Below are 13,502 nucleotides of genomic sequence, written 5' to 3' on the forward strand. Positions count from 1 at the left end.
ACAACTGGGAGTGTGCCAAACACATTCAGAAACTGGATGAGAATCCCACTTTGAAAGCACCTTAAAGAGGCTTCATCAAAAACCCTGGAAACGTCACTAGTAACTCATCTGAAGGCATCACAACCCAATTCAAGCTTTTCAGGTAGAGGTACAAGGTAAAGGCTGCTGCCCTCATCCTCCCCGACTCCCGGCCAGGTCTTCCCTTTCTTCCCCTCCCGCCCCCCTCCCCCGCTGCCCTGCAGTCCCTGGCTCAGCATCTATTTTCCTCCAGAGGAAGCCAAGACAGGTGAATTCAGTCCCTTGAGGTAGATAGAATCCCCTATAAACAAACACATGTCCTTAATGAGAGTCCAACCCTGCCCTCCCATGGCCTGAGACTGTACTTTGCCCGTGTAGCCATCCAATGCATATGAGGTGTGCCGACCTTGCAGGTGCCCAGGGCAGAGCAGGTACAGTCTACCACTACTACAGGGGAGGGAAACAGACCAGCCCCCTGTGGAGAGCGAGTGGCATCACCATCTCTGTTCTGAATGATAGAACGTTAGGTCAAGACCAGCAACTGTCATAATCCACTAATGACATTAATTACAACTTCTTAGGCATGTGCAAAAAGAAACATCCATGAAACCCTTTCAAATTCCTCTTTTATTCTTAGTTGATTTCCAGCACTTAAAAAAAAACTGCTTGGCAACAAACAGTTGCTAGGGGAAACTCTTCAGCAGCTGAAAATCAGAAAAAACTCAGCTACAATTTAGAAAGCCACAGGTGTGTGTGCGGGGTGGGGTGGGCAGTGTGTTTCTTCTTCCTCTCTTCTTCTAGGAGGACAGGCAAACTCCCCACGCAGCAAATACTAATTTCTCAGAATAACAAGACAACGTGTCATTCGCGTCTCTCCCCTCTCATGTGCCCTCTTCCCCTGCCCCCACCTACCCGCCGGCTCCTCCTCTTTTCTCTAACTCCAAGAATGGAGCGGCCATCAATTCCATGCCTCTGCTCTGCCAGTCCCATGCTAGAAATACCTCCTGAATGTGGGCCTTCACTGCCACCTCTGTGCCAGCTCTGCCTGAGGTCTGAGTCCCATGGTTGCTTGTCTTGACTCCAGCAACGGTCTTTCTATTTTAGTAGAGATTTAAATGATTTTTTTTTTTTTTTTTTTTTTTTTTTTAGTTTTCTTCAAACAGTACAGAACTATAAAATAAAGAATAGCCTTCGTCCCTGGAGGCAACCCCTGTTAACAGATTAGAGCGTGTTCTTCCAGAAATATATATATACATATATAATAGAATATATATATATTCTATATATATTCTATATATTCTATATATATTATATATATAGAATATATATACAGATATATAGATATACAGATATAGATATATATATAAATATATATATAGAGAGAGAGAATATATATATATTCTATATATATAGAATATATATAGAATATATATATATAGAATATAATAATACATATATAATAGAATAATAACTGAATTATTTAAAACATTTACTAATCACTATGTGCCAGGCAGTGTTCTAAGTGTTCCACACTTCTCATGTATCAACTTACTTAAATATTCTACAGGAGCCTACGAAGTTGATTATTTATCCCCATTGAACGATGAGGCAGAACACTAAGTGTACGTGGCCAATAAATGAAAAGTCACGACTGTAAGCCAGCCCATCTGTTTCCAGTGCTGCTTCTTTTCACCAACACACTGCCTGGCCTCTGCCCGCGCACACGTGTGTGTGTGTGTGTGTGTGTGTGTGTGTGTGTGTGTGTATCCTGGGGTTTTTTTTGTTTTTTTTTTTTTTTGATCAAATGATGACATCTCCCACACCCTGTCCTGCACCTTGCTTTTCCATCGAACACTCTACCCTAGAGACTGTCCCATAGCAGCACATACAGAGCGGTCTCATTCAGCGCAAGGCTGCAAGCTATTCAGTCACCATGGGTACTACATTCGTAAAACAGTCTCCTACTAGTGGACATTTGGGTTGTTTTCCAGTCTTTTTCTATTATAAACAACACCTCAACAGACAGCCTTGTAAATACATCTTGGCACATACGTGTGAATACAGACTGTGAGAGGTTCCCAGGAACAGAACTCAGAGCATGAGTGCATTCTGAATTCTGCCACAATGACAGCAGGCTCCCACCTGCTCTCTCTCTCCCTATTACTCTAGGCTGGACTTTCGAACACAGAGCCAGTCACATCACTTGCCAACTCAAACGCTTCCAGGGTTTCTTCAGTGCCAGCAGCGCAAGGTCCCTGCTCCTCAGCTTGGCCCAAAGACCCCCTCCCCATAAGGTGGCACCAACCAAGCTTTCTGGCTTCCGCTCTCAGACGCTTCACTGTCTCACAGGATCCACGCTCTGTCACACCTGTGCCTGCACTGTCAGTCTCCTTTGTCTTCTGCCTGTTGTTTCCTCTTCCCCAGACGATCATTCTGAGCCACTTTTACCTGAGAGCTTCTATCCGCTGTTTGTACCCCTCTTCTGTGAAGTCTTTCCCACTCCCCCCGCCACTGGGCTCACCTAAGACGTGTGACACACAATCACTAATAATGCATTTCTTTGGAGCGCCTGGGTGACTCAGTTGGTTAAGTGTCTGAGTCTTAATTTTGGCTCAAGTCATGATCCCAGGGTCGTGGGATCAAGCCCCACATCGGGCCCTACTCTGACAGCATGGAGCCTGCTTGGGATTCTCTCTCCCTCTCTCTCTACCCCTCCCCCCCAACTCTGTGAGTCTCTTTCTCTCTCAAAATAAACAAACTTAAGAAAATAATGCTTTTCTCACTGAGTACAATTCTTTCTTGATCTCTCCTCTGAAAGTCTGTGAATTCCTTCAGTTTTCTGTCCTAGTATCTGGCACAGAACCTGCCAAATATTAGGAGATCAATACAAGACTGCTGAATGCACAAATAGAGTTAATTAGATAAATGAAATGGAATGCTTTGATCGTCCTGAGAAGCAAATTCATTTCGGTGGAAATCAGGATTCCACGGAGAGACAGAAGTTACGCTTACTGCTACACAACACACTCGGGAGTTTGGAAACTACAAAGTTTATATACGTGGAAAGAGAAAAGATGTTTCCTGAAGCTGTGTACCAATTTCAAAGGAGGAAAAAAGCAAAGTTTTGGTTAAAATTACCTATATGTATCAAAAAAACTCACAACATTTTGTTGGTTCTCAGGTGTATCCTATGCAAAACACTGATGTTATTTGATAAAGTGTTGTATTCTCTTTTTCTTCTTGCCCTAAGCTATACTTTGTTTCTGCAATTTACATATTTCCCAGGGACGAAGCTCTTTCATAAGAAAGCCAGCGTTCTCTTCTAAAGAGCAACCCTCATTAGCCCTGGGTGGCTCTCACACCCCCAAGAGCTCTGCAAAGTGGGGATTTCCAGCTGGGCCAGAGTAAATGGGGCAGGCCCCAGGCAAAATTCGGGTGTGTGCTAGGTTACTTCTGCCCCCCTTCACGCAGCCAGGGCCCTCCTGCTCCCCACCCCACCCCCAGCCCCCTCCCCTTATCACCTGGGCAAACGGAGATTATCTAATCCTTCTTACTTCTGATGAACTGACTGATTGAATTTTAATTAAAACCCATTCACACTGAAGTGTTATCTCCACTAGAACCTCAAGCCTTTTAATTGTGGAATTAAAAGCTCTCTCCCTCTTTAAATAAATCTTCAGGCCTCAGTAAATAGATGAATAAATACAGGAGGAGGCTGGAAGAGCCACTTGAAATCACAGGAAGCCTACCAGACTGGGCCGGAAGATAATGTGATCTCATCTATTTGGGGTGATCCAAGGAGGTGGAGCACGGCCGGTCCCACCAAGCTGCTCCCCACCAGCCAGAGAAAGGCAAGCCTCAGCCAAGGCTGCCGGGGCTGCCTGTAAGAGTGATAACAACACACACGCCCCGCCCCGGGGTTCCCATTCAGTCCTCACAGGAGAAAGGGGAGGGTTTAGGACCTCAGAGCTGGAAGTGCTACAGCCAGGAATCCCCCACAGGCCTGACTCCAACGTCGCTGTGGGTCCCTCTGCGGTGGCAGCCCCTAAAGGGGGGGATCTCTCCCGGTTACCTAGACACTGCTCAGGGGTCCCACACCAGCCTTCCCTGAGTTTGATGAGCCCCCTGGGCCAGTTCCCCCCGCACCCCAATTTGCAGATTCAGATATTACTGGCTAATATTTAATGATGTTTTCTATCATAACTCCTCACCCCAATCCATGCGTCTGATATCCTAACCTATCCCTTGGGCTCTTACTCGGTTCCTACCTGTTGTTAGGGGTATATGCTGGAACACTCCCATTCGTTGGCAGAGTTACAGGTTTATGGGGGTCCACTCTACTTATTTTTGGGTAAAGATTTTGCAATTACCTGAAACGAGCTCCGGGGCAAAGGCATACCTAGCTCCAATGGCCTCTGACGTGTGTGTACAGCTGTCTTTATTCAGCAGCTATTCTGAGCACCTGCCCTGTGCTCTGTTCTCTGTTCAGGTGCTGGGAAAGAGCAGAGAAAATCCAACACCTGTGCCTTCGCGGAGCCTATGATTCTAGTGGGGGAAACCGTACCTTTTTTCTATACAAAAACACATGCCATGGAGAAAAATTAGTAGACTAAGGGAAATGAGGCTATCAAATACTGAGACTGGATTTTTTGTGTGGTTTCATCAGTCCTGTTATTTTATCACACACATATCAAGGGAAGTAGTTACCCAGCTGTGAAATGCATCCTCTGATTGGCTGGGGTCCAAAAAAGACCGCTAGAATGACAAGGTAACATGAAACCACCTCTCTGTGCTCTTCACAAATCCACTTTCCCCCCTCTGTTAGGTAAAGTGGCAAGGCTCCTTGCCTCCACCTACCGTACTTCCTCGTTACAATACGTCCAAGTACTTACAAAAGCAGAAATCAGAAAGCGAGCGAAGATCATCACCTGTGAACGGGGTGCTCTGAGTCCTCAAGGGAGGCTGACTGGCAAAGGCAGTCTCATCTCTCACCCCAAACGGGGACGGCGTGGCGTCGATGGTGGGAGCGTCTGCTATAAAAGAATCAAAGTCGTCCTCCTCTTCCAGGGCCTTCTCCCCGGCCTCCTCCTCTTCGTCCTCCTTTTCTCCTTTGCTCTCTTCTTCCGTCCCCTCTTGCTCTCCCTTGAGATGCAAGACAGCAGGCGAGGGGAAATTCTCTTCTGTCAAGCCCTCGGGGCCCGAATCCAGTTCTTTAATGATTTGGTCATACTGGGCGATGAAATCTTCACCCCCTGGGTTAATGACCGTCGGCTTTGAAGGCTTTGAATCGTGTCCGGCCTCGGAGATGGGAGACGCTAACTCCGGGCTCCGTTGCGGGGCTATTTCCAGCTCCTCTTCTTGTTTCGGTCCCTTGGACACATTTGGAAACAGGTCTGAATTGTCCCTACCGTGTTCCTCCTCTGAATCCGTGCCTGACGGAGGGCTGGGCAGGGGGCCGTTGTTCAGGGCGGGACCCTGAACCTCAGTCTGGGCTTGGCTTGCAGGCCTGGCGGTTTCCGCCTGTACCTTCCTAGTGTCCTCAGAGTCCTTCTCGGCACACAGCCGGTACACCATCACATCATCCTGGAAGTCGGACTCTTCGATGTAGGACCCTTTGAAGAGCAGGATGGCGTTCTTCTTCATCTCCTGGATGTGTCTGGGGGGGTCGACTGGTGCCGGCGGGCCCGAATTCTCCAGATCATCATAAGGCCCGGGGGAGCCCACGTCCGCCCCTGAGGAGATGCCGGTGTCATAGCTGTCATCCCACTCCAGCTCCGTGTGGCTCTTCTCCTTTCCTGGAGGCAGTGGAGAGCCTGTCTTCCTGGGGAGTTGCTGCGGGAGCCTGAACACAGGATAGGGGGAGCCGACGGCACTGTCCTCCGTCAGGCTCTGGACAAACGTCTCCGGGTCAGGGGAGTCTCCGTCGTACAGGGCAGACCAGACTCGGCAGTCCCTCATGCAGCGGAGGATGTTGGTGTGGGCCTCCCACAGATACTGCAGGTAGCTGATGTCCAGGGCTTTGCCGTACTCCACGATGCAGGCCGACGGAGACGACAGCTGGGGCACTGGCTGCTCCACGGCCCCTGCCACGGGAGGCAGAAACGAGTCAGAACGAGCCCCCTGCTTACACGTACAACAGGTGGGGAGACAAAGGTAGTGGACACAGATGTGACTCATTTGGCTGCTAAGATTTTGTCCCGCCAGCTACTTTAGTTCTACTCACTTCTGAGTAAAAAAATGGTTAGATTTTAAGAACAGAATGTCTGTCTTCATAGAAGTTATAGAATCATAGAGGAGACCTAGAACTCCACCATTTCTTTTTTTTTTTTTTAAGTTTATTTTATTTATTTTGAGAGAGAGAGAGCAGAGGAGGGGTAGAGAGAGGGAGAGAGAGAAGAAGGCTCCACACTGTCCGTGCAGAGCCTGATGAGGGGCTCAGTCCCACAAACCATGAGATCATGACCTGAGCCAAAATCAAGAATCTGACGCTTAACCGACTGAGCCACCCAGGTGCCCCAGAACTCTACCATTTCTTTTCTTCTTCTTTTTTTTTTTTTTTAATGTTTATTTATTTTTGAGAGACAGAGAGACAGAGCATGAGTGGAGGAGGGGCAGAGAGACAGGGAGACGCAGAATCTGAAGCAGGCTCCAGGCTCCAAGGTGTCAGCACAGAGCCCGATGAACTCTACCATTTCTTAAATGGAGAACTTATATGGCAGGTGCTTTTTCAACACTACCCCTCCCAACAGCCCTATATGGCAGATATCATTTTCTCCATTTACAGGCAAAGAAACTGAGGCTCAGAGACAAAAGATCACCCAACTAGTCAGGGGCAGAGCACAACTCAAGCACAGGCTGTCTCACGTCAACCCCCGTTCATACTTTGTTCATGCCACACCTTTGCAAGCTTCCTGTCTCTTCATTATCTAAATCTTTACCAGGCCAGACCAGAATTATGAATTGCATTACCTGTCTACCCACCCACCTACGCCACTGTTCATCCATTAGGGCACTCCACTGTAAGGCGATCCCAGAGTGGGAGAGTGGAAATAATGTGGAATTTGGAATCAGAGGACCCATCAGCTGTGTAGCCTTGAACAAGTCAACTCCTCTGAGTATGTTTCTTCCTGTGTAAAATGGAAATACTACTTTCTTCGAAGGATTAAATGTGAATACAGGGAAAGAATGTGGCAAGTTGTAGGCATTTGACAATCGCTTGTTTAATTTAAATTTTGAATTATGCAGCAAGGTTTCAGAATCATTCTTGAAACAACTTTCTTAGTAAATAAAAAAAGACATCAGTTGTCAAATATGTTCTAAAAAATGACTATTGGTAGGAAAATAGAAGATATCTGGAATAGTTTACCTAATAGGAAAATACATTTAAAATAACTCGTACTGCCAAGTAAATTATTAATTTCCATAATCACTTTATCTTTATTTAAAGACCAAGAATACAACCACCTTAATTTGTAACAATTACATCTACACCAAACACCCTGATATTTTCCTGGTCAAGTAGCCCAGCTCTTAGAGAAAATATACTTTATCTAACAGGATGGTGCCTGGATAGACAGGATGATATTGTTTGGGGGGATATCAGAATACGCACTGGAAATACTGGGGTCAGTACCAGGGTTGGACTCTTTCCTAGCGGTCACAGGAAAGGCAGAACGTTCCTGAACTGAAATAGCCTTCTGGCCACCGAAGATGAACAAATGCCCCCTTGTTTCAGCTGCCTGCCAGAGGGCCAAGGTTGATATAGGTGACCATTTAAATTTTACCTGTGCAGGACCTGGGTGACTCACAGTCAACTGAGCATTGACTCTTGATTTCAGCTCAGGTCATGATCCCAGGGTCCTGGGATGGAGCCCCACGTGGGGCTCTACGCTGAGGGTGGAGCCTGCTTAAGAGTCTCTCTCCCTCTGCCCCTCCCTGCTGCTTGCACACTCCGTGTCTCTCAATAAATAAATAAATTTTACTTGGACAAGATCAACTGTAACTGGCAAATAGCACGAGTACTATAACTCCTATTAAAACAAACAAACAACAACAACAACAAAACAAAACCAGAGTATTTATTTAAAAACAAATAAAACCCTCGGAGTTACCTGGGTGGCTCAGTCAGTGAAGGATCTGACTCTGCAACTCTTGATTTTGGCTGAGGTGATGATCTCATGATTCCTGGGATCAAGCTTTTCCCCGCACTCCTCGGCTCCCACCCCGTGCTGTCAGCATGGACCCTGCTTGGGATTGATTCTCTCTCTCTCTCTCTCTGCCCCTCCCCCACCTGAGTGAATACTCTCTATCAAAATAAATAAATAAACTCAAAAAAAAAAAAACCTAAGTAGGTCAACGAAATGACTCAGATATTATTGCCACATCACAAATTTCAAGCTTTATAATGATATATTATTGGCAGGCATGCACAAAGGGTCATCTTAGAAATTAGAATAAGGACTAATCTATCTTAGCTACAACCATCTCCACATCTCTACCCCCATTTTGTTTAAAAAGACATGGTGGCACATATTTTCATATATGTACTCTGAGGATGCCACTAAAGCCTGGTCAAAATAAAGGTCTGGTGGGTGGTGCCTGGGTGGCTCAGTCGGTTAAGCATCCAACTTCGGCTCAGGTCATGGCCTTGTGGTTCGTGAGTTCGAGCCCCACATCGGGCTCTGTGCTGACAGCTCAGAGCATGGAGCCTGCTTCGGATTCTGTGTGTGTCTCTCTCTGCCCCTCCCCAGCTCTGTCTGTCTGTCTCTCTCTCTAAAATAAATAAACATTTAAAAAAATTTTATAAGATGAAGCAGAAAAGACCCTCCCCGAGTCATTCATAAATGAAATGGGGCTCACTGCATTATTCCCTGTCTACCCAAAGAGACACATATCCAGAGGAGGAATGGCATCTGGCATCCTTTTTGTTTAAAGATTATTCACTAGGCGAGTTCCTTTTACCTGAACTATCATGCGTACACTTTGACCAGAGAATATAGTCCCTCTCCTGGTTCCCAAGAGTCAGCGTGATCCCGCTGGAGCAGCAGACGGGGGTCAGGGCGAGCAGCTTGGCCGCAGAAACAGAGTAACAGTCTCTCTCCTTCACGGCCCACCTCTGACTCAGCATCATGTGGTTGCAAGGGATCAGATACCTGTAACGACAACACGGCTGCATTCAGTGTCTGCCACATCCACTCCCATCGGGACTCGTCATGGCCCGAGGTGGACGCATGATGCATCCTCTCCCCACTCTCGAGCCAGCCATCCTACCAGCCCCGGGGCTCACTCACTTGCGTAAAACCTGCGGAGGGCTTCCTTCTTCTGGCAGAATCACCCCCTTGCAGAGGGCCCTCACGCTGCAACCTTCACGAACTGCCTCCTCTCTCACCGGGTCCGCTACCGCTCTGCCTCCATGTCTGCACCCACGGTAACCTTCACTAGGAATGTGCTCCCCGTTCCCTGCCTCACCGATGTCTTGTCATCCTGCAAGGTCCAGCTTCAGTGTCACCCTCTCTGGGAAGGCTTCCGGGGCTTCCTGCTCCAAGACAGAGCTACTCCTGCCCTCCACTACACTCACTGCCCTCTCCTAAAGCACGGGTACCTAGACTCACAATTATTTCAGCGTCTCAGAACACTCAGACACTCAGTACAACGTGCTACCAGAGCAGGGGCCTTCTTTAACAGTTTGGTTTCATAGTCCCAGAAACTCTGGCTCGTAGTGGATGCCGAATGACCGCAGCCGCACGAAAAGGCAAAGACCCACTCCACAGTGCAAACCCCCTCTCGTATCTCATGGTTGACCCTGAGAAAATACGGTGGCGAAAGGTATTCTGGTCACCAGTTCCAACATGGGAGCTGGGGACAGGGAGAAGGGGTGTCCCAACACCAACAAGCCAGCAAGGCTCTAGGCACCAGCAGGGTGTCCTTCAATTCAGCTCAATTCTGACCGTATCTACCTGGAGATAGCGTCCACAGGTGAAGGGTTCGGTCCTACATGACTGTCGCCCACGTACACACACTTCAGATGACCATCGCAGGCCAAGGTTATCTATCACCTGTGCTTCTGACCAACCTGCTATAAATGGGAGGTTCCAACAACCTCCTTGGATATCAAATGATACGCTGCAGTGGCTCACTGAACTCAGAACAACATTTTACTTCCTGGATCACCAGTTTATTACAAAAGGATATAACTGGGGAACAGTCAGATGGTGGAGATGCATAGGGCAGGGTGTGGGGGAAGGGCGCAGACCTTCCATGCTCTCTCCGAGGGTATTGTTCTCCCCACATCTCTGTGTGTTCAACACCCTAGAAGGTTTCTGAACCCGGTCCTTTTGGATTTTTATGGAGGCTCTATTACAGAGACACGGTTGATTTTTTTTTTTTTTATTTTTTTTTTTTAATTTTTTTTTCAACATTTATTTATTTTTGGGACAGAGAGAGACAGAGCATGAACGGGGGAGGGGCAGAGAGAGAGGGAGACACAGAATCGGAAACAGGCTCCAGGCTCTGAGCCATCAGCCCAGAGCCTGACGCGGGGCTTGAACTCCCGGACCGCGAGATCGTGACCTGGCTGAAGTCGGACGCTTAACCGACTGCGCCACCCAGGGGCCCCGAGACACGGTTGATTAAGTCACTGGCTGTTGGTGACTGATTTAACCCGGGAGGTCAGGGGAGTAGGACCAAGAGTTGTAAGTAACCGTCTAATCACATGGTTGGGTCTCCTGGCAACCAGCCTCCATCCCCAGGTTTGGGTCCTGGAGTGGCCTTATCAACATAACAAACACATCTTTGTTCTTCTCAGCATGTAGGAAATTCCAAGGGTTTTAGGAGGTCTGTGCCAGACACAGGACAGGACAGGGACCAAATATGTATTTCTTTAATAAATCACAACTTCACAGTGGCCAAGGCCTCACCAAGGAACACTAGGCCCCACTGCACACAAAATGCTTTCCGTGGGTGATCAAAAATACCTGAGTATCACTATGAACCTAGGGATAAGAAAATCTGGGCAATCAGTTCTGACACTCTGGGAGCACATCCACGGGCTTCACAGGTGGAATACAGTTTGTTTAAATGGCTGACACTCTTAACGGGGGGGGGGGGGCAATAATACTGTTCCTTTAAACAAAGACGGAAAAAAACGGGATGGAGGCAGCATTCCAGAGCCAAGTGTCACTTGTACACAGGGGCCAATTCCCGAAGACCTGAGCCATGATCTTCAATAAACCAGAATGTTTTTGTTTCTGTGTTTCGCTTTTGAGAAAGAGGCAGTACAGAAGAAAACAAGCTATGATGAAGGATTCGGTGAAAAAGATAGAAGTACAACTTTCAGGGTGTGTCTGGAGGCCTGAGAACAACGAAGCTGTGTCTCCCACTTCCTGTTGATCCAAATGAGGAAGGTACGTTTACATTAATGACTGACCAATGGCAAGAGCCTGAGTCAAGGAGGAAAAAAGACTGAATTCTTTTCATGGTGCTTTACATGAACGATCTTAATAACTTTGACAGTGTGAAACAAGTTTGCCACTTAGCCCTCCCATTCCCAAAAGAACCACCACACCATTCTTCAAGTACTCTGCCAGAGGCTCCTAGTCTCTTCTCCCCCACACCCACGGGCATATAATCCACACACTCCTGAAGCCTAAACTTGGAATCACGGAGATCCAGACATTCCCCGCAGGTCTGATGTGGTGGCATCGACTTTCATAAATTCGAGTGTACGAATATCAAAGATCATAAAAACAAAAAGGAAAGAGAGGAGGACAATATGGGCAAGGTGACAGGTCTGTTTTAATTCTTGGCCCAGCTCTGGGGTCTTGATCCGAGCACTAGCGGAGAAGAAACAGAAGTTGTAGGTTGAGGCACCAGGGTGGCTCAGTCAGTTAAGCTTCTGACTTCGGCTCAGGTCATCATCTCACAGTTTGTGAGTTCAAGCCCTGCGCCAGGCTCTGTGCTGACAGCTCAGAGCCTGGAGCTGCTTCGTATTTCCTCTGTCTCTCTCTCTCTCTCTGTGTCTCTGTGTCTCTCTCAAAAATAAACAAACATTTTAAAAAAGAAGCTGTAGGCAGCAAAATGAAGGAGGTCTTTTCACAAGGATCTCTGTGAGCAGAGATGCTTTGGTGACAGACAATGATGCAGAGAAGAGAGGCTTTCTCCCACTTGTCTACACAGGGCACAGCTCTGGCCCTGAGGGCACAAGGGAAGGCAGTGCTGGGCCAGCACCTCAGCACCTCTGCGCTCTCAGGTAGGGACCAGGCAGGGGCAGAGGGAGACAGCACCAACCAAAGGGGCCTCACCAGGCACTGCTGTGGCAACTGTGGTGGTGGACACACTTGCTTGTGACCATGGGTTAAGACCCCTCCCTAAGGCCAAGGTCTTAGTTGACAGGTGAAGGCCAGAAGACCCAGGAAAACATCGTGTGGTTGTTGAGACGGACTGTTCTCATCTCACTGGCTGGTGAGGCCTAGGGAAACTCATATCACATAGGATTTATTATCTCCTTATTTTGATCATTAATTATTTAAGAAAGAAACTGCTTCAATGCTTTGATACACTGCAGGAATTTGATGACTGCTTACAGCTCCAACCAAGCATATTTCATGATTTAAGTTGATATACATAGATTTCTGCTCTTTGTTTGAAGTATTTTTTAGAAATGGAACAGTGGATCAAACCTAATAAAGCTATTTATCAAATATCACCAGTGGGTAGCTGGAAATTATATTAGAATAAAGAGTAATTGGGAATTTGCAACTTTGCAAACATATATTTTCAGCAGAAACTAAGAATTTTCTTCTGAGTAAATCAAATAAACAGATTCCCTATAGGCTGAAGCAGAGGTTTTACCAAATCGAAAAGGGGGGGGCTGCTGGGTGGCTCAGTCAGTGAAGTGTCTGACTCCCGATTTCAGCTCAGGTCATGATCTCGCAGGACATGAGTCTGAGCTCTGCTTTGGGCTCTGTGCTGACAGCCCAGAGTCTGCTTGGGATTCTCTCTCTCTCCCTCTCTCTCTGCCCCTCCCCGCTGTGCGTTCTCAAAATAAAGAAAGTTAAAAAAAAATTGGAAATGGGGAGTGAGTTCACATAAATAACCCCTCCCTCGTATTCACAGTGCTTCCACAGCACCTCTGAAATGAAGGATCATCCCAGAGGGAAGAGTGGGAAAACCATGCGTTGACCCTCTGTCTTCCCATCCCTTACAGGGAAAGATTAGGAACAGAATGAATGTCAGAAGTTGCCCTAATGTCAAATATCAAAATGAAGTGGCTGTCGATAAGAGAAAAATCACTCCAGAATTTGTCCTCAAACCATCTTTTCATTTATACTACACATACTTTGTCTGGAGGCTTTTATTTAAATTCAAAAGCAGTAAAAATAACCAGAAACTAAGAAATATCTGATTTTAGAGATCCAGATTACTCAAAGCCGTCCTACAACACAGCAGGGGGAGAAAATGATATCGTCCATATTGTCCTCTCTTTT

General features: G+C 47.1%; 1 protein-coding gene across 2 annotated transcripts in view; it reads right to left on the reverse strand.

Annotated features, from left to right (window-relative positions):
• FHIP1A (FHF complex subunit HOOK interacting protein 1A) overlaps nucleotides 1-13,502 on the reverse strand; it is a 246,190-nt gene that overhangs the window by 9,843 nt on the left and 222,845 nt on the right. For both annotated transcript variants that reach the window (XM_045465790.1, XM_045465792.1), the window contains 2 exons: nucleotides 8,980-9,170; nucleotides 4,947-6,101 (listed from right to left, as the gene is read on the reverse strand). In XM_045465790.1, the coding sequence (XP_045321746.1) occupies nucleotides 4,947-6,101; nucleotides 8,980-9,170 (1,346 nt within the window). The remainder of the gene's footprint in view (nucleotides 1-4,946; nucleotides 6,102-8,979; nucleotides 9,171-13,502) is intronic.

This window comes from Leopardus geoffroyi, chromosome B1 (assembly GCF_018350155.1).
Source record: "Leopardus geoffroyi isolate Oge1 chromosome B1, O.geoffroyi_Oge1_pat1.0, whole genome shotgun sequence".
Classification (NCBI taxonomy): domain Eukaryota; kingdom Metazoa; phylum Chordata; class Mammalia; order Carnivora; family Felidae; genus Leopardus; species Leopardus geoffroyi.